This window comes from Sciurus carolinensis, chromosome 8 (genome assembly GCF_902686445.1).
Source record: "Sciurus carolinensis chromosome 8, mSciCar1.2, whole genome shotgun sequence".
Classification (NCBI taxonomy): domain Eukaryota; kingdom Metazoa; phylum Chordata; class Mammalia; order Rodentia; family Sciuridae; genus Sciurus; species Sciurus carolinensis.
Genome location: NC_062220.1, coordinates 101,414,871 through 101,436,094, shown reverse-complemented (window position 1 = coordinate 101,436,094; position 21,224 = coordinate 101,414,871). Strand labels below are relative to the sequence as shown.

At 38.2% G+C, this 21,224-nt stretch overlaps 1 protein-coding gene across 4 annotated transcripts in view; it reads right to left on the bottom strand.

The window, feature by feature from the left end:
• The window catches only part of Hecw1 (HECT, C2 and WW domain containing E3 ubiquitin protein ligase 1), a 428,371-nt gene that overhangs the window by 155,455 nt on the left and 251,692 nt on the right, over positions 1-21,224 (bottom strand). For all 4 annotated transcript variants that reach the window (XM_047562304.1, XM_047562303.1, XM_047562306.1 and 1 more), the window contains 2 exons: positions 11,617-11,692; positions 9,623-9,792 (listed from right to left, as the gene is read on the bottom strand). In XM_047562304.1, coding sequence (XP_047418260.1) covers positions 9,623-9,792; positions 11,617-11,692 — 246 coding nt within the window. The remainder of the gene's footprint in view (positions 1-9,622; positions 9,793-11,616; positions 11,693-21,224) is intronic.

The following is a 21,224-nucleotide window of genomic DNA, read 5'->3' as shown; positions in this document are numbered from 1 at the left end:
AGAGATAGGGACTTGTTACTAGGGCCCCCAAAAGATGGAATAGCAGTCGGAGATGAACCCAATTGAAATGGAATTTCTACTGAATGAGTAAGGAATGAGAATCCACAGGATTTGACTGCTTCTGTGATTTAGTCCCCATTTGCTCTTTCTATTTCAATTTCTAAAATAAATGTGGACATTTTGTGTAGATACATTAAAAACAATGACATACTATTTCTGAAAACTGTTGGTTTCTCTCCCTCTCCACTGCACCACCATTCCTGATTCTTTCTTTCTTTCCTGGTTCCTAAGTACTCCTTTGGCTCTATTTGTATCTGGTTCTCTTTGTCTTCATGCTTGGAAATCTGCATAGTTCTGCTCTCCCCTGATCCTGGTCCCACCTTTGATTTTTGGTATCATCCCCACAGGACATCACCTCTAGTACTGGTCTTTAATTTAACTCACTTCAATTAATAAACAAGACACTCAGTTCCAGCTCTGATGTGTAGTTTTGGCAATTTTCTTGGTGTAAATACTCCCACCATACTGATTTCAGTAAATATGGTGTTGGGAAGAGGTGTGCAGGTCTGGCTCTGCTCAGCCCACATAAGCTGGCTGCTGCCCATCACTGACCTTATGGATGGATGAGTCAAGACAGCACCTCATCCAGTTCACTCTATTCCTCCACCCAAAATTGGGAATGGTCCTCAAAGGTTCTTTGACTAGACACTGGGTTTTACTGCTGCTCTCAAAATCTCTACTTCTATCTTCCTTGGATATTGAAACATGATGCTAACAGGCAAGTAAAAGGAATCCTTTAGCCAGTGAACATCATGTTCACTGGGTTCAGTGCATGAACCTCAGGACAAGAGGCATATAATTTGAGTCTCCCACTCCATGTAAAATGGATTTATGTCCTTAGTTATATTGGTATTCCATTCATGAGTGCTTTTTATGGAAGAGGTCAACAGCTGGTTTTATCAATAAAAGAACTGATTTTGTACTTAGGTGATGGTTGCTTATTGTTATGGTTTAGATGTTAGTTGTCTTCCAAATGCTCACATGTGAGAGGGTGCAAGAAAGCTTAGAGGTGAAATGATTGGGTTATGAGAGTCTTAACCTAATTAGTGCATTAATTCCCTGATGGGGATTAACTGGGTGGTAACTGTAGTTGAGTAGGGTATAGCTGGAGGAGGTGAGTCATTAGGGGCATGCTTTCGGGATATATAGTTTGTATCTGAAGAGTGGAGCTCTTTCTCTTTACTTCTAGTGCTGTGTACTACCTTCTTTCCTCCACCACATTCTTCCACCATAATGTTCTGCCTCACCTCAAGTGTCAAGGAATGGAGCCAAATGTCTATGGACTGAGACTTCTGAGACTGTGAGTCCCCCAGAAAAACTTTTCCTCCTTAAAATTATTCATGTCAGATATTTTGGTTGCAACAGTGAAAAAGCTGACTAAAACATCTGTGTTGGGGAACTTAAATCTATTTTTTAAAAACTACTGTTTTAGAAAAATAGTAGTGCTTTTGGTTAGGGCTTCTTACACACTCACTGCCAATACTAGTTGTGCACTTCGGAGAATATTTTTCTTCCATAAACATTATTTTTGTGTTTATTAGTGTCATAAATATAAACTATGTTTATTTTGTCAAGGGTCAAAAGTGCAATCTAATTTCTGATCAAATTATGTTCTAATGTCTATCCATCAGGACTGACGTTAACAATCGACTTTAAATAAATCATTGTTTGGTTAAAAGTCTTTAGGGCTGGTTGATTATAACAATCATTTAGCAATTGTCCTAACATCCTGGGGATCAAGACCCTTGACCAGGAAATTTTATTTGTCTCTGGGGGATGGGACATTTAGCCTAAACTGACCTGCTTGTTTTTGCCTTGTAAATAAAAATTTGGCAATGTCCCTGATTTACTCATGATGTTGTTGGGGTGATTAAATGTGATAACTCTGGCAAGGAATCTACTGGTATATAAGTCTGGTAGACAGCTTGGCCTCTAGAAGTATGCTCTAAAGATTCTGGGTCAAGTCTGATCCTTATGAGGTTATGCCCATATTTGACCTTTCAGGTTGTCAGGGCAGTGGTTTGGTAACTGCAGGTAAATGTTTTGGTTTTTGGTGTCTAATATCATCTCACAGCAAGCAACAGCATCAGAGTCAGCCCTGAGCTACGTACTCAGCGTGAAGTTCCTCTTACACGCTAGAGCCTTATTTTAAGTGCACTGTAGGGAGATAAGTTGGGAGTCAAAAGTGAGGTACCAGGACTAATAATATGTGCATCTACAAGTTTCCATATTTTCTGGTCCAAGATTCATGGTCTCCCACCTAATGTCCTCTCTTTTTCCTTCCTTCTGGTTCGCTGAAGCTTATGTGCTTCACACTTCACATTTCAGCCATTTTGGTGGGTGTGCTTTGGGTAACTCCAGGCACTTTTAATGATCACTGAGCCCTTTTCATATGTTCATTGGCATTTGGACATGCTCCTTTGTGAGGGCCTGTTCAAGACTTGGGACTGTTTTTCTGTTGGTTTCTGTCCTTTTCTTTTTGATCATTTGGGGTGATATGTGTGTTCTAGATATCAGTTCTTTGCCCCCTATTTTTATCTCAATATCTTCATCTACTTTGGAGTCTGCTCTTAATTTAGATGAACAAAAGTTCATAATTTTATTGTCATCTAATTAATCATATTTTATGTTTAATGCTTTCTATGTTCTACTTAAGAATTTTTTGGTTTCCTTAGGATCATGAAGGCATTCCCATAGGTTGTCTTATTAATTATACTTTCATATCTGGATTTACAATTGATTTGAAATAGATTTTTTTTCTTTTGCATCTTGTGAGACAGCATTCAAGGTTTGTTTTCTATATAGGCAGTAAATTGGCCCATAAAGTATGGGCCAATTAGTATTGAACATAATTGTTCATAATTGAATATCATTGTTATAAAACAATGATGAGATGTGTGTGCATTTATTTCTGAATTCTACTTCACTTAATCAGCAATTTATTCTGTGCCAATGACACACTATCTTAATTCCTGTAAATTTATGATTATTTGTTGTAAATTGTTCTGCTTTTCCTCTTTTTAAAGACTTTCCTACCTATTCTTTGCCTTTAGTATATCTATATAAATTTTAATGTAGTTTTTTAAGTTACAGTAAAGATACCTCCTAAGGGCTGGGAAAATGTAGATCAGTGGTAGAATACTTGCCTGGCATGATGAGACCCTGGGTTCAATACCCAGAACTATAAAATTTGATTTGAATTTTGCTGAATCTGCAGATCAGTTTGGGGAAGAAATAACGATTAAATAACATTGAGTTTTCTAAGACTTGAGCATGTATCTTTTTGTTTATGCTGTTTTAAATTTCTCTTAGCAAATGTGCTAGTGCTCAGTAGATCTTCCCCATTTTTTGTTAGATTCATTACTCCACAATTCACATGTTGGAACGTAAACTCCGAGGTAATGGTACCAAGAAGTGGGACTTTTTAGGCAGTGATTAAGTCATGATGGCAACGGATTAATGTCCTTTTAAAAGAGACTTTGGACTGCATTCAACGTTGTTTGCCCTTCAACCTTCTACCATCTGAGAACATGGCAACAAGTCACCCTCTTGGAAACAGAGAGAACAGCTCTCACTGGACACCAAATGGCCAGTGCCTTGATCTGGAACTTTCCAGCCTCCATGATCCTGAGCAATACATTTTTGTTGTTTATCAAGTACCCAGTGACAGGTACACTGGTGCCAGAGGGAGATTGCTACGTGGGTTGACATTTTTAATGTTAATCTTCCATTCCTAGGATAAATACAATTTGGTGAAATATTAGCTATTTTTATGTTGCTGAATTCAATTAGTTAATATCTTATTTAGAATATCTGCATAGATTTTCATGAAAGATTTTGGGCCCCAATTTGCTATTCTTGATGTTTTCAGATTTTGTTATCAAAGTTTTGTTGGTCTCAAAAACAAGTTTCTTTTCCCTGAAGACATTTACATAAGATTATTTTTATTTCCTCATTAAATGTTTGAGAAATTCAACAGTGATAATAATTGGGCTTAGGAATTTCTTTGTGGAAAGATTTTAAATTACATATTCAATTTCCTTTATGACACAGAACTATTCAACATTTCTATTTTTATGTCACCTTAGCAAGATGTGTTTTTCTGGGGTCTTTCCATTTCATTTGAATTTTCAAATTTATTAGCATAAATGTGTTCATAATATTATCTTATTATTTTTTGCTATATGTAAGATCTTTATTTTTTTAGCTTTGTCAATACTATTATGAATTTGTTTTTAATTCACTGATTTTTCTGTATTTATCTTTACTATGGCAATAGTCTTCCCTCTGCTTTCTTCATGTTTGATTTTCTGTTAATTTTGTAACTTATTCATCTGCAAACTCAGGTCACTGATTTTAAGACTTTCTTCTTTTTTAATTTAGCTGCATCCCACAAATTTAGATATGTCATGTGTCATTTTGTTCAAAATATTTTCTAGTTTTGTCATGATTTCTTTTTTGACCCATAGATTTTTAAGAGTTTTCTTTTCCTTAGTTTTTAAGGGAGTTGGGAATTTTAAAATTATCTTTAAATTTTTTATGTTTAACTTCTTATGATTAAAAATATATAAAAACCATATTTAAAATCTAACTCTGATCACTCCAGTAATAAGCTGTGCACAGGTCTATCTCTGTTGTCACTGGGATCAGATCATTTTAATCAGTCAGGTCCTGACTTTGGTGTCTATGTTGTCTAGAAGTTTTTTATGATGGGTTTGCTCTGATCTTACACTGTAGTCAGCCAAGGGGTCTGTAGGGGTCCAGTTGAGAACCTGGAACTTTGCTGGGTACGTCTCCCTTGGAGAATCCAGAACTTCCAGTTTTGTCTCTGCAGTATTGTGAGACTACAGAAAACTTCTCTTCAATTGTCAGCATCTTTCTGCCAACCTTCTGCCAACCTTCTTAACCTCTCAAAAGGAACAGTGGCAGAGGACTCACTTGAAATTCCTTTCCTTCCAGGACTCTGATGTCATTAGAAATTTAGAAATGCTTTCGCTTTTTTTTTTTTTTTTGGTCATTCTAGCCAGCTTTTCCGGTTGATTTTGAGTTTGTGTACCATGTGCTGCTTCCTCAGAGGCACAAGCACAAATCAACTGCTTTCCAATGTTTTTTTTTTTTTTTTTTTTTAATAATGCATCTCACACAGAGCAGTGGGAGGAATTTTATAAAATTTTAATTAGACTATGATGTTTCCCTACTAAAAACACTGCAATGGCTTCTCAATGGCTTCTTAGAATGAAATCCCAAGCCCTTTCCATGGCGTACAGTGTGTCGACTCCTGCCTTTCTCCAACTTCATTTTGTTCCCCACTGCCAGTCCCTATTTTCTAGCCACAACGAAATTTCTGCTTGTTTAAACATGCCAAGCTCATAACCCTCAGACCTTCACACCAGCTGTGTCCTCTGTTCAAAATGCAGAACTAACCAGGTCTTTCTGAGTCTGGCTTCTCAGTTCGTGTGACAGCAACTCAGAAATGCCTCACGGGACCACTGCTATCTAAGGAAGCCTCTCTCATTCATGTAAATCTCATTTAACAGTGTGATATTTCCTTCATAGTCCTTATCTACCACTGAAGTTCTCTTGTTCAGGTTTTTTTGGTCTGTTTTCTTTCTTTTTTCATATTATGATTAAAAATATGTAAAACCATATTTAAAATCTATCTCCAATCACTCCAGTAATAACCTGTGCAAAGGTCTGTCTGTGTTGTCACCGTCACCATGAGCAAGGCCTTATCCATCTCATCTTATTTTGTGGACAGATTGGCACAGGCTGACAGTGCATGCATGAGGCTTAATGTACCTGGTTTTGGAAGACAGAGGTCAAGGGAGGTTCACAAGCACCGTGACCCCAGGCTACAGTTTAATATTGACTCAGTTCACTAGATATTTCTCAAAATCCATGTTTAGGAGGTCCTTGTTTTATTTAGATGTCTAAATACATTCTCTATAGGAATATTCCTAATATAGAAGCCAAGTCTCTTTAGTTGCTGCTGTTTCTGTTTAACTTCTCTGTGTAACTATAATCTTATAAGTGCTCATTATATCCATCCAGGAAAGTAAACAGACCTGAAAAATCAAGAAGAGTGTTCTCTGGGTGAAAATAGTTTCTAATTACAGTAATAATAAAGAAGAGGAGATGGATCAATCAATGTGGAAGTCTCTTATTTATTTATTTATTTTAGTTTGCATTACATTTAACATGTATTTCTCTTCATTTTTCTCTTCTTATTTAAAAATTCTGATAGTAACTTGAAATTTTGTCAGACTGAACACGTTTTAATCCGCAAAAAAGTGTTTCAAACTTGAACTTACAGACATTTGAAAAAGTCATGTGTAAGACTTTGATGCAACATTAACTGGTGAAATAAATTTAGCACTCAAACAACACATTAAGGGATATTTTTACAACTTCAGTGATTTCTCACTGAATATCCTTTGTAGATTAGTCAGTAAACACAGAAAGTGGGACAGTTTGGTTCTCACTTACCTTCTTGCATAGAAATCTATAGACTTGTGGAGTTCTGTAAGAACAAGGAATCATTTCATTCACTAAGTTGTAGTGTAAAAGCCAGGAGCCAACATTAGCTTCTATGTGTAAGGAGTGGCGGATCCACGCTGGCTGTGTGTGACTGTTGTAAGCCCAGTCTAGCTGCTATCACCTGTTCATGCACACCATGAGCTCAAGTCACACAGTTTTAAATAGTACCCTAAGTGTTTGTGGGATGCCTCAGTACCCTTGTGTATGCTGTTCCTTCTGCCTGGAACTCCCTTTTCTACCCTGAAAAGCATCTCATCCTCTGTCAAGACCAAGTCTATCAGTACATCCTCTGTGACATCTTCTCTCAGTCTCTTGGCAATCTTCCCTTTGTATTCTGTAGCATTTTGTTCATTCCTTGATTAAAACATTTATTTCATTATAACATCTTCTTCCACTAATCTGAAAGGTTGTATCAATCCTATTTGTGTCCTTATAGTGGCTTCTATTTCTACTACACAGTATTCAACAAACTTTTTTTAAATGAAAGTATGTGTGTGTGGTGACTGCTTTGAGTATTCTGATTAAAGTGATGGACATTTTTCCAGAATTTATTCACAATCACCTGCAAACAAAACTGGTCAACATCAGGCTCTGAAGGCAAACCACCTGGTTTGATTTCAGAACACCTCTTGGCGTGTAAGTCCTATATAACCTATTATGAGTAGGTTCCAGGAACTAGAAATACCAAGAGGAATTAGATATGATCTTCTTTCCTGAGGAGTTTAAAATCTTGTGAAGAAGATGCAAGACAATCTGGCAATGTGATGGGAAAATCTGGACAAGGAAGCCTTGTCCTCCTGAGACCTGGGATGGGAAAGTCAAGGAATGCCCCATATAGGAAGTGGGCTGAGACTTGCTGACTGCATGAAAGTTGGTAGGTGAGTTAATTAAGGATATAAGATTAGAAAAACATAATAGAAGTAAAAGAACATCCAAAGACTGTGTGAAAGCATGAGGGACATTTGGGGACAGCAGCCACAGAGAGTGGCCTTGATATAGTGTCTGAAGTGAAAGGCAGTGTGTGTGTGTGGTGAAGCTGAAGAATATCACAGACACTCTGGACTGGTTTATTCAACACCTGTGTCTAACCACTTTTCTCCTGCCTTCTCTATCAGAGTCAGGAGAGTGGAACGTAAGGTTTTCCATCCTGCTGAGGTCATGAGGTCATGTGGCAATTGGGTGTCTGCTGGAAAGAGATTTTCTTCTAGAATAAAAATGCAGAACTGAGGATAAGGGAGTGATTGTCAGTATACTTCCAGAGCAAAACCAAAGATTCAGACATAATTCCAGAAATTCAAATGGATTCTAGTTAACATTTTTTTTTTCAGCCAAAAACTATTCTGATGGTGTGGATTTCACAAATATTGTCTGAGACTTATAACACCTTTATGATCAAGTGGCTTAAATAAACTGCTCAAGGTTCTTTTTTTATATACTTTAAATTCCTGTAACATCTTGTATTATCCCTAGGAATGCGGTGAAGAGTCCAGAAATAATTGGTGAGAATAACCAGGACTAAAGAAAAAAATGATTTAAGATTCATTATTCCATGCTGGGGATACTGTCAGTGTTTAGAATCTGTTGATAAGTAAAGCTAGTAGGAAGTTTAAGTACAGCTCTATTTCCCTTATGCCCACTTCAGAGCTCTAATAGAGCTCTTCTGTGAAGCCCAGGAGAGGGGTCATTAAGCTGAGGAAGGAGGTGGTATAATTTAAGAGACAATGAAACAGGTCTGCTCCCAAATATCTAATTACATTTTCTCGTCAAGGATGCTTGAAAGTTCTACCTCAGAGGTGGTCTGTTCTGTATAATAAAGGAAGTAATCTTGTCTGAAACAAGTGCCATGGGTAGGAGTACATATCCATCAGTCACAGGCAGATGAGAAGAATCCAAGGCTCCAATTGGGGATAACAGGTCTCTGACATCTATAAAACTTAACTGGCTAAGTTGGGATTTGAACCTAGATCTGTGTGATTGGAAAGCTGTACTTTTTGTTTGTTTTTTTCTATGGGGATTGAACCCAGGGGCACTTGACCACTGAGCCACATTCCCAGTCCTTTTTATTTTTTATTTTGATAAAGGGCCTTGCCAAGTTGCTTAGGTCCTTGCGAAGTTGCTGAGGCTGGCTTTGAACTTGTGATTCTCCTGAGCCACTAGGATTATAGGCATGCACCACTGCACTTGGCAAAAAGCTGTATTTTGACCCCTGCCTTATACTGCATTCACTATCTTGCCTGGAGCCTCCCTGCTTTTTCACCTACATAGTTTGCCGGTTGTATCTGCAAGCTAAAGACTGAGAGCTAGGTAGCCAAATGGGTTATGACAACTTTCTGCATGTTCTTTAGGAGAAGACTTAGTCACTATACAGTCAAGTCTCTCTGTGTGACTTTGCTGAGGAATCCCCTAATTCCTGGCAGGAAGAGGAGACACATTCAGAAGTAAGGTGCCTTTACAGACAAATCAGACTGTTCACTACTCTAACAAGCTGCCGGAAACTATAGACCACCAAGATGGATAGTGATGAGGCTTCATATCTGTTTAAATCAAGCAATATGATATGTAAAACAATCAGGAATACTCTAAGACTTATTGCTTTACCCATCTCAGGAACCGGATAATTTTAGGATCTGTGGAACTGGTTTAGAGAGCTACATTTGCAGTTGGACATTCTTGCTTGAAGACTACGTACACAGGAAGAGTTGTGAGAAACTGCAAGTCTCAGTCGAACACAGTTTTTTCCTTCTCCCACATAAAGGCAGAGAGAAAGGCTGTCTGCATGCAGGCACAGGTTCTGAATCAGAAAAGAAGCTACTGAGAGTAGCTGCAATGAGCAGCCTTGATTAGATCCTCAAGAGCAACAATCTACAGAGAACACAACTCCCTCCCGGGACCAAGTCTCAGAGCCAGGGGGCTAGCACCGGAGTCTGGGGCCTCATAAAAAGGAGAGAAACTCACATAAGTTTTAAGATTAGGGTCATGCACCTGGTTTTGTTCCTTAGACCTCCTTCAGGGGCTCGGCACTCACCTCGGCCTGCCAGATAGGGTTCACTGTATTGCCTATGATCTTGGATCTCCTCTCCTGTCCATGGTGAGGGAGGGCAGGGAAGATGCTGTGCTTCCCAGGCTGAATAGAAATCTTCAGATAAGGATCTGGGTTGAAAAACATCCCTTTCTTCAACCCCATAGCCTGGAAATCTATAAAATAAAGCAATATTTTAATTTAAGTATGTTTTAATGAGATTAAATAGCACATGAGGCATTATAAAAAAAGTCTATTAAAAACAGAAAAATCTTTTCAGATTTTAGAATATTTTCTACCTTATTACAAATGTGGATGAATGTGTCTATCTGGAAACACATCTATCTATTTTTGGAAAATTTACTAGCATATGTTATGGGATATTTGATTCCATATATATGGAACATTAACTAATATATACTAAATTGCTTTTTGGTGAGAAATCCTTGTAATAAATGAATCCAACTACTCAGAGATGACCAGCATCTAGTCATTTTTGAAGCTTCACAGACTGCTTAGTTATAGATTAGCTGATCTTTCTACCTTGTCTTTGAATCATGGAATTTACTTTGATACTTCCAGCAGCATTTATTTATTTTTTCCTACACAAACAGCGAATTAAACACACAGATACATATCCACCTACTGAGTGTTAGAACTTCATTACCATTCCAGGCTTGCTCTTTTAGCTATCAACTTTATAACACTAGTTACATTTCATTGCTGGGAACTGTTTTGGATTAAGTATAAGAAAAATAGTATATGGGGCACTGTTGGAGATGAGCCACATTGATATCTTATCAAGTCTGAATCATGTTGAGGTGGAAGGGTTTTCTTTCCTCTGGTAGGTCTGTGAGCCCAGGTCTGCAAGTCAGAAGCAAAATAGGGACAAAGGAATAGAGACTTTGTCCCTTCCCTATTCCTGCTCTGCTGCCCTGCATGGCATCCCTCTTGGGCTATAGAACCTCACTGGAGCTTTAAAGGTTAGTGAAAATTCCTCTTGGTTTCTTGCACACAATTGTGTATTATTCCTCTTTCCTACTATTTTGGAGATTGATATTAATAAATGTTGTTTCTCAAGCATTTCAACAACAACATGAGACTGAAAAGTCAGAAGTTGTTTGACTTGACCTAGTGATACAAAATTTTTGAGTTCTCTTCTTCTCTCACTTTTTTCAACCTAGACAGACACATGCTAATATTGTCAATGGATCTTTAGACACTTATTTGCTCTCCTGGACTCACTTTGACTTGAAAAGTCCCAGATAACTGTCCATCTCCCAAGGAGGCTCATGCACTGTATGTCTGTGACCTCTGATCTCTGACATTCATGACCTGGAACGTTTTTTGGTTTGACATGTTAAGGTTATAGTTTTCAAATTGTGCTCAATGGAGTCCTTGGGCTTCATGGCATTTAGTCCTCTTAAAGATCGCTTGGGTGGAATGGAGTGTGTGAAGTCCTCGGTTTCATATATCATTTTAACCAAAGTTTCTCAGTACTTCTTTTAAACTTTTAATTATTAACTAAAATACTATTAACTAAATTAGCAGAATTTATTTGGATTCCACTTCTTTTTCCATGAATTTGCTTTTTGAAATGGTTTTTATCTGTTTTACCAATTGGGCTCCGCTGGAAGTTTTATTTAGACAAAGGAAGGGTTAGTTGCTTCTTCTCCCCTGGTTCTCTCCAACTTTCCCTTTGTAAACTCTCAATTATTGCTACTTGGTCTTTGAGGAAAACTAGAAGAGCATCTTCCATTCCCATCACCTCAAAGTACTTTTACATTTATTACTTACTGAATTTTCCATTATCTTTATTAGGTCAAGGGGAATTGAGTAGAATACTTTTTTTGTTTGCTTTACAGATGGGGAAGTCGAGAAACAGAGAGGCTGAGTAACTTGTAATTTGTAGGTTAGAGTGGAATCGAAAGGGCCTCCTCTTGATTGACATTCTCATTCTCTTATTCTCTTCGCAAGGCCTCTAGGTGAACAACACATACCCGAGAGAGAAAAGCTGATCAGCCTCCGACTTCCTTGCCCTTGGACGGTCTCATCAGAGCCAATGCTTTTAAAAATCTGTAAGAAGAAGGAAAATGGGAGACAAGCAAAACAAGCATTGAAATGGATACTCACACTCCAGCACAAACAGGCTAACTCACTGTTATTTCTCCAACTACAGACCAGGAAGAGAGCAGTGTTGTGATTTCACTGGACGACTATTGATTAAAATAAGCTGGCAACCTAATCTTCCCCGGTAATGGAGGATCTGCGAATGGGAGTGAGGGTTACTTTTCAGAGAAATCAACAAACATAATTACTGTAATATTATAGGTCCTTTGTAACTATTTATGCAAACAATGTCTTTTCGGATTCAAATTTGGTAAAAGTATTTATTAAGGCAGTGCCTAAGGCAGTAGAATGATAGGTCAATGAATGTTCACTATTGTAATTATAATGTGTTTTCATTTAGCAAAGTGCAGCATTAAACTGCTGTATCTCCACTTATTATTTAGGGATTTCTAGGAAACTGTTCATTAGGGAGGAACTCGAACATGGCATTAAGAAGCTACTCTGAAGTCTGTTATTTAATTAATTGCCTTCTTGGGAAATTTCAGAACATAATTGTTACATGGATTAGCTACAGTCTAGCAGGTATTTGGAAACCAGGTTGCTAAAATGTTTTATTTTCTGTCATTGCTCAATATATGTTGATTGGTTAACCAAAACTGCTGGAATCCTTGTTTCCATTCTCTTCTAGGAAAAATTTTTTTTTCAGAAAGGATTTTGAGTATTTATTCCAAAGCAGAATGAACTCTTCCTAGTTACCTTTGAATATGTTATGTTTATAGAAAACAAGTTTTAAAAATCTGAGTATCAAGTCAATCTGCACAGTATCCATCTTTAAGAAGATAATCTGTATTGAAGAAGGGGAAAAATGGAAAATTCAATAATCTCTTGTTCAAAGTTCCTTTGTTGGATTCCTAGATCCAGCCAAAGAGACCACATAAACATTAAGGGGGTTTATTCTCTATCTTTTTTCTCTCAGTATTCTTGATGGTGTAAGAATTGTGATTGAGTGTTCCCATCAACCTCCTGGGATTAATGACTGTATATTGCTAGGGCTCACAGCTTTAGCTCAAGAGAATAAGAAGGGGTTTTTAGAATACTTCCTTCTGTTGAAGTAGGCATCCCTGGTGAATCTGTGAGCTTGGCCACAGCTTGCAGGCAAATCTTGCTAGGCTCAGGTGTGAGGTGCATCTCAGTGATGCTGGGCTGCTCGGCAGAGGGAACCAATGGGGCTTGGCATTAAGAGAGGTAGGAGCTTGTCAAACTCTTTAACAGATTTCTGTCTCTTAGATTCTCATTTGATAATAAAGAACCAGAGTAAGACAGGGCTGGGATTGGTGAGTTTGGAAACTATCCCCCTCCCCAGCTGTGCTTCCAGGCTGCATGAACTGAGCAACTTTCCTCTGCCATGACCTTCTGCCATGATGTTTCTGCCTTAAAGCTGACGGACCATAGACTCCTCTGAAACCACGAGCCAAAATAAGTTCTTTTCTCCTTTAAGTTGTTCTTGTCAGGTATTCTGGTCACAGAGACGCAGAGCTGACTAACCATTCCTTTCTAATTTGTGTTTCTTCTTCCTATTGATTGCCTGACACAGAGAAATGACCAACAAATAAAGGAGATTACATCCTCAGACTAGACCAATCTTTTAACTTGTATATGACCAGTGCTCCAGGGCTTCAAAATCCCATACTATTATGGAATTTTCTTCTTTTTCAACTCTGCCTGAGCAAAGGCAGTGGGTGGCCTGGGCAGGATGAACTCCCTTACAGTACTATACGTGCCTAACCAAGACAGTCAGGATGAATTGTTAAAGTCTTTCTTCCTCATTCTAGCTTAAAAACTTGTATACTTACCTTGCCTCCTTAGAATACAAGTTCTTTGAGGAAAGAACAAAAACCATCATTTTAGCAGAGCCTTATAGAAATACAAGTTTAGAGTGAATGGATTCCAATTTTTATATTTTTTAAAAGGTGTGGATATCTTGCCAGGCTAAAATTAACTTAAACACACATGATAACAAAGGACAATGTGTTTATTCCTTCCTTTTAAAAGCATGCATATTTTTGTTCTTTGTATTTAAATATTCCTTTGCTGGCTATTCAGGGTATGCACAAAGAAGGCTTTTTTTTTTTTTTTTTTTTTATCTTTATTGCATCAAAATGGAGAGAGGGAGTTTTGGGGAAAGTTTGCTCAATAGGCACTAAGTTACAGTTAGAAATAAGTTCTGGTGTGCTATTGTTCAGTAGATTGAGTACAGATAATGGTAATGTACTGTATATTTCAAAAAACTAGAAAAAATGATTTTATGTGTTCTCACTATAAATGATTCATGTTTGAGGAGATATATATGTTCACCCTGATTTAAGCATTAGACAGCACATACATGCATTGAAACATCACAGGGTACTCCATAAATATGCTCTGTTTTTATTTATCAGTTAAAAGTTAACTTAAAGAATTAAAAAAACCATCAGGTCTATCAACAGAAAAATAAGTACTGAAGTCTTTAGATGCTCGGAGGGGAAGCCCATATTATTTAAGACTCCATAAAATTCTACCCAAAGTTGGCTTTTCATTAACATTATTTACAAAGTCATCTGAGGCCCAGCCTGATGATATAAAATGGAAGCAATAGTAGTCGTGACAAATATTTTCCAGGAAGTAAAAATGTCTGCCCCGTCTTGGGAAGGCTGGACGCCCTGACTTCTTGTTGGAGATGAGCTGCAGAGGCGCGTTGGAGGTTGAGAAATCTGCTGCACTCAGACAGACTCTACTCCACTTCGTTGACTGTGAGAATGACACAAAGACTCACTCAAAATAGCTTCACCCTGAAATGACCTGAGGCAGAGAGGTGGGGACATCAGGGATGTGGGCATTTACTTGTCTGCTCAGGTCTGACACATTCCCTTTGGTCTGTGTCCAAGGTCTGATTGTTATTCCAATCACTTGGAGCTGGGTCGGGCTGCCCCTGCATCTCTGATGCAGCTCTGGCAGCTCCTCATAAATGTTTCCACAACAAAGCCTACTTGGCAAATGGCTTAGCAGATTCCTAACCAAGCCTGTTGGTGGTGTGCAGATGATTCCGTAGGGTATTGGCAAGGCTCTTGGAGTTGAATTAAGGGCTTTGGGGTTAATTCGGATGCATCTCTCCTGCTTCCATTCTTATGCTGTCTTTTAAAAGTTTTAAGTATGAATTTGCATGGCTTTGGGACACGCCTCAAAATGCAGTTCAGCAAAGCAGAGTTGCTAGCAGCTCTTTTCACTCTAGTAGGGGGATTCTGTTTCAACAGTAGGAAGACTTGTAGCTGTTGACAAGAGGCCTTTGCTTTCTAACCACATTATTCAGATTCTACCTTGCCTTTACACAGTATCACTGCATGAAAGATGAGACTGTTTCTAAAAATACTCAACTGTGTCTAATCACTCAGTCATATATGCACCATGGCCTACTTCTTCCACCTTCCAGCCTCCCAGGACTTCTCAGATGGGCACTGTCATTTCTTAGAGGTAGGCAGATGTGCCCAGGGGAAGGGTGTCTTCCTTTAAGCATTAATTTTACTAAAAATTTTAAGTACAGTTTTTTATTAAAAAAAATAGACATAACAACATAAAGTCAAATGTAAAATGTGTATGCATTTTGTAGCTAAAGAAGGAGATTTGAAAGAACTCTCTGAACTGTGTCCCAGAATCATTCAGCTCTGGGTTTACCTCCTTTGGGTTAAAGCTGGAGACTCTCCTTGTGGTATACATGGCACCTCCTATAGGACCCTTGCCTGGTTATCCTCCATTTTGATGTGGCAACTTCATTTACATACCCATGATTATTCTCAAATAATTACAGAATTCTTTCTCCTAAAAGGGTCTAGTTACAGAAAACCAAATTGAAAATGATGCCAGAAATTGAAGTTCCTGGCTTCACTAAGCCTTTATCTATTCATCTGGTCTGGATAACTCAGATCTAAAAATGAAAAGTACAAGTATTCATGACTTGCAATGGAATCTAAAAGTCAGGTGCAAGGTAGTATTACATTAGGAATAAAAAAAAATATCCAAGTTGTTTCATATCAGCAGTCCAAAGCAGGGAATTAGGAGTTCCATTTTGATTAAAGATTCCCTTAAAATTCAATATATTTTGCCTTCAAGGTAAAGTCTATAAGATAATCTGATATACCTCTAAACCACCTTAAAAAACAAAATCTGACTGATGAATGAGTGAATAAAGAAAATGTGGTATATACACCCTGTAGGTATAAGAGAGATTACCTCTATACCCCTTAATGTTTATGTGGTCTCTTTGACTGGATCTAGGACTTCAATTAATAGAAAAGCTGATTAACAAGAGAAGAGCAAAAAAGTTTTATTAAATTTACATGTACCTGGGGATCTTCACAAAAGAGTGAAGTCTGAAGAAATGACCAAAGTAGGATGCTTTTATACTTTTTAGACAAAGAACAATAAATTTGTGAAGGAATGACAGGGCAAATGGATCTCTGGCTAGGGCAATAAATGCTAAGGTTATCACTTAAAGATAAAAGGGGGTTGGGGGAATGCAGAAGCTGGTGGAAGATAAGGGTAACTTCAGAGTTTGTTTATTCAGGTTCATTGCAGCCCCACTACCAGTCTCTGGTGATAAAGGCTATTTTCCAGCCTCTGCATGGGAAGGACAGCCCTCCCAAAAGAATACTTTTCTTGTTGCAGGAAGGGAAAGACAGGTCAAATGGACCTTTCCAAAGTTACTGTCGCTCAAGTGATTTCAGCGTGAAAAAAATCAACATACCAATTTGGTAAATTTTAAGATAGTACATCCTTAGCTCCTTCAATGCAATATTAGTCATAAAAAAAGAATGAAATCCTGTCATTTGTAGTAACATGGATGAAAATGAAAGACAATGTAAAATATGTGAAGTAAGTCAGGCACATAAAGAGAAACACCATGTTCTCACTTAGCTGTGGAAGTTACAATTTGATCTCATAGAAGAGAAGAGCGGAATAGTGATTGTCTGAGCCTAGGAAGGGTGCGGGGAGGGAGGTATGGAGACAGGATGGCATTAGGGACAGAGGTGCAGTTGGATAGGAGTCATAACTTCTGTGTTCTGTAGCATAGCAGAATAATTAGGGTTGTCAACAATTAATATTTCAAAATAGCTAGTAGAGAGAATTTTGAATGTTCCCATCACTAAGAAATGATGAACACCTAAGGTCATAGATGTGGTAACTTCATTTACATACCCATGATTATTCTCAAATAATTACAGAAGTCTTTCTCCTAAAAAAGTCTAGGTACAGAAAACCAAATTGAAAATGATGCCAGAAATTGAAGTTTCTGGCCAATTACCCCCATCTGGTGATTACACATTATATACATGTAAGGAAATGTCACACTTTACCTCACACATATGTACAATTAGTCCACGTCAATTTAAAATATGTTTAACACAAAATCACACCAATCATCCAGGGTCTCCAAGCACATTAGGCAAATGCTTTACTATTGAGCTACACTCCCAGCCCCCTCATCAGTTTTTATAAGTTTATAAATTAAAATTCTATTTGCCTGTAATATTTTCTGTTTAAGATTTAAAATGTTTGGATATCGATGTTGACTTTGTTTGCACAAATTGTTACTAAATGTTAACTTGATGGAATACTTCATTTTCCACTCCAGATATATAAGATTACAATTAGAGCTCACTGACCCCCAAACCAAGGTCGGATGCCATTGTGCGGAACTAGCCAGGTTGCCAACCCCCCCGCTGAGGTAGGACGCCATTGCTGAGCCTGCCTGCCTGCCCCGCTACTGCTGAGTGACACTGCACTTGCCTCTGTGTTGACTCAGTGCACCCTCGTTGAGAGGGTTCCCCAGCTTCTTTGGAGGCTGGTGCAGGCACTTTGAATTATTCCTGAGGGCGTGGCCATCATCATCTGAAGGGCGGCTCCCTTCCTGAGACACCTACAAGAGACTGGAGGCCCGTTGACAGGACTCAGAATTCAAGAAGAGGAGGTACTGAGAGACTCGGGACCAACTCAGAGCCGCCAGGTGAGTCTCTCCCACTGGGGAGGCTCCCTGGATGGGTTAGTAGTCCCGGAATGCAGGGAACTTAGTGGAGTAGAGTTGCCCAGTGAGACTCCCCTGCTGGAGCCGTGAACCCAGACAACCGGGAGCATTGTAGAGGAGGACCACCCAGCAAGAGGCTTCAGCACAGAGTGAGGGTACTAGGCCTGGACGGTAGGTCCAGTCCCCAGGGAACATGGTAGAGGAGGGCTGCTCAGAGAGGTAGTCCCTCGCAGGGCCAGGCCCCCCAGCCCAGGTGGTAGTTTCGGGCCCCAGGGAACGTCGCAGAGGAGGGCTGCCCAGCCCAGGTGGTAGTTCTGGACCGAAGGGAACTTCTCAGAGGAGAGCTGCCCGGCGAGACATCCCCACGGGGTGAGTTTTCCCCATCGGGCAAGGCTTTCCCTCCAGCGTGGTAGAACTAGAGACACAGGCCCAGACCAACCATGCCCCAGCTGCTATCTAGTCCCCCTTTTGACTGACCATTGGTCAACAAGTGGAGGCACCTCTGCCCACCAGCAGGAAATATACCACACCTGAAGGCCACCACCCCTAGAGGGGCAGCTTCGTTGTGTATCACTGCATTATCAAGTTCCTCCAAGACTTCAGGCTACTGAAGGCTAGGAGATGAGTTATTGGAAATCTACAGGGACACTATAAGTCAATAGAGGAAATCTGCAATATCTCAGAGTTTCACTACTAGAGGGGTAGATACCTGAGCAATATGAGAAAACAAGGGAAGAAAATGTCCCAAACAAACCTAGATGGTACAGCAATAAAATCCAATGACAGCATGGCAGAAGAAATGTCAGAAAGGGAGTTCAGAATGTACATATTTAAAATGATCAGAGAAGCAAACGATGAGATAAAAGAGCAAATGCAGGTTTTGAATGATCGCACCACTCAAAAGTTAAAAGAGCAAATGCGGGAAGCAAAAGATCATTTCAATAAAGAGTCAGAGATAACAAACAAAAGTCAGACAGAAATCCTTGAAATGAAGGAAACAATAAACCAAAATAAAAACTCCATAGAAAGCATAAGCAATAGGATAGAACACCTGGAAGACAAAACCTCAGACATTGAAGACAAAATGTTTAATCTTGAAAACAAAGTTGACCAAACAGAGAAGATTGTAAGAAATCATGAACAGACTCTACAAGAATTATGGGATATCATGAAAAGGTCAAATTTAAGAATTATTGGGATTGAGGAAGGCTTAGAGAAACAAACCAAAGGAATGAACAATCTATTCAATGAAATAATATCAGAAAATTTCCCAAATCTGAAGAATGAAATGGAAAATCAAGTACAAGAGGCTTATAGGACTCCAAATATACAAAATTACAACAGACCCACACCAAGGCACATTATAATGAAAATACCTAACATACAAAATAAAGACAGAATTTTAAAGACTGTGAGAGAAAAGAATCAAATTACATTCAGGGGGAAACCAATATGGATATCAACAGATTTTTTCAACCCAGACCCTAAAAGTTAGAAGGGCCTGGAACAACATTTTCAAGCTCTGAAAGAAAACGTATGCCAACCAAGAATCTTATACCCAGCAAAACTTACCTTCAGATTTGATGATGAAATAAAATCCTTCCATGATAAACAAAAACTAAAAGAATTTACAAAAAGAAAGCTGGCACTACAGAACATTCTGAACAAACTATTCCATGAGGAAGAGATGAAATACAACAATGTAAATCAGCAAAGGGAGAAACTACTCTAAAAGAATAGCCAAATAAAGGAGAAATCAAGTCGTGTCAAAAAACAACAACAACAACAACAAAACAACCAAAAAAACAAAAAAACAAATATGAGCCAAATGATCGGGAATACAAATCATATCTCAATAATAACCCTGAATGTTAATGGCCTGAACTCATCTATCAAAAGACGTAGACTGGCAGATTGGATAAAAAAGAAAGATCCAACAATATGCTGCCTGCAAGAGACTCGTCTCCTAGAAAGAGATACCCACAGACTAAAGGTGAAAGGGTGGGAAAAAACATACCATGCACATGGACTCAGCAAAAAAGCTGGAGTATCCATCCTCATATCAGATAATGTGGACTTCAAGCCAAAGTCAGTCAGAAGGGATAAAGAAGAACATTTCATACTGCTTAAGGGAAGCATAAATCAGCAAGACATAACAGTCATAAATATCTATGTCCCAAACAGTAGCTCATCCATGTACGTCAAACAAATCCTTCTCAATTCCAGAAATCAAATAGATCACAACACAATAATACTAGGTGATTTTAACACACCTCTCTCACCACTGGACAGATCTTCCAAACAAAAATTTAACAAAGAAACCATAGATCTCAATAACAGAATCAATAATTTAGACTTAACGGACATATATAGAATATACCATTCAACAAACAGTGAATATATTTTCTTCTCAGCAGCGCATGGATCCTTCTCTAAAATAGACCATATATTATGCCATAAAGCTACTGTTAGCAAATACAAGAAGATAGAGATATTACCTTATATTCTATCAGATCATAATGGATTGAAATTAGAAATAAATGACAGAATAAAAAACAGAAAATACTCCAACACCTGGATATTAAATAATAGGCTATTGTATGATGAACGGATAACAGAAGACATCAGGAGGGAAATAAAAAAATTCTTAGAAGTAAACGAGAACAAAGATACATCATATCAAAATCTCTGGGACACTATGAAAGCAGTTCTTAGAGGAAAATTTATTTCATGGATTGCATTCAATAAAAGAAGAAAAAATCAACAAATAAACGACCTACCACTACAGCTCAAAGCCCTAGAAAAAGAAGAACAGAGCAAGGCCAAAAGTAGTAGAAGATAGGAAATAGTTAAAATCAGAGCTGAAATCAACGAAATTGAAACAAAAGAAACAATTGGAAAAATTAACAAAATAAACAGTTGGTTCTTCGAAAAAATAAACAAAATCGATAAACCCTTAGCCACGCTAACAAAGAGAAGGAGAGAGAAAACTCAAATTACTAAAATTCAGAATGAACAAGGAAATATCACAACAGACACGAGTGAAATACAAAACATAATTAGAAGCTATTTTGAAAATCTATACTCCAACAAAATAGAAAACCTCGAAGACATCAACAGGTTTCTAGAGACATATAAATTACCTAAACTGAACCAGGAGGACATACACAATTTAAATAGATCAATTTCAAGTAATAAAATAGAAGGAGTCATCAAATGCCTACTAACAAAGAGAAATCTGGGACCAGATGGGTTCTCAGCCAAGTTCTACAAAACCTTTAAAGAAGAGCTCATTCCAATACTCCTCAAAGTATTCCATGAAATAGAAGAGGAGGGAACCCTCCCAAACTCATTCTATGAAGCCAATATCACCCTGATACCTAAACCAGACAGAGGCACATGGAGGAAAGAAAATTTCAGACCAATATCCTTAATGAACATTGATGCAAAAATTCTCAACAAAATCTTAGCAAATCACATACA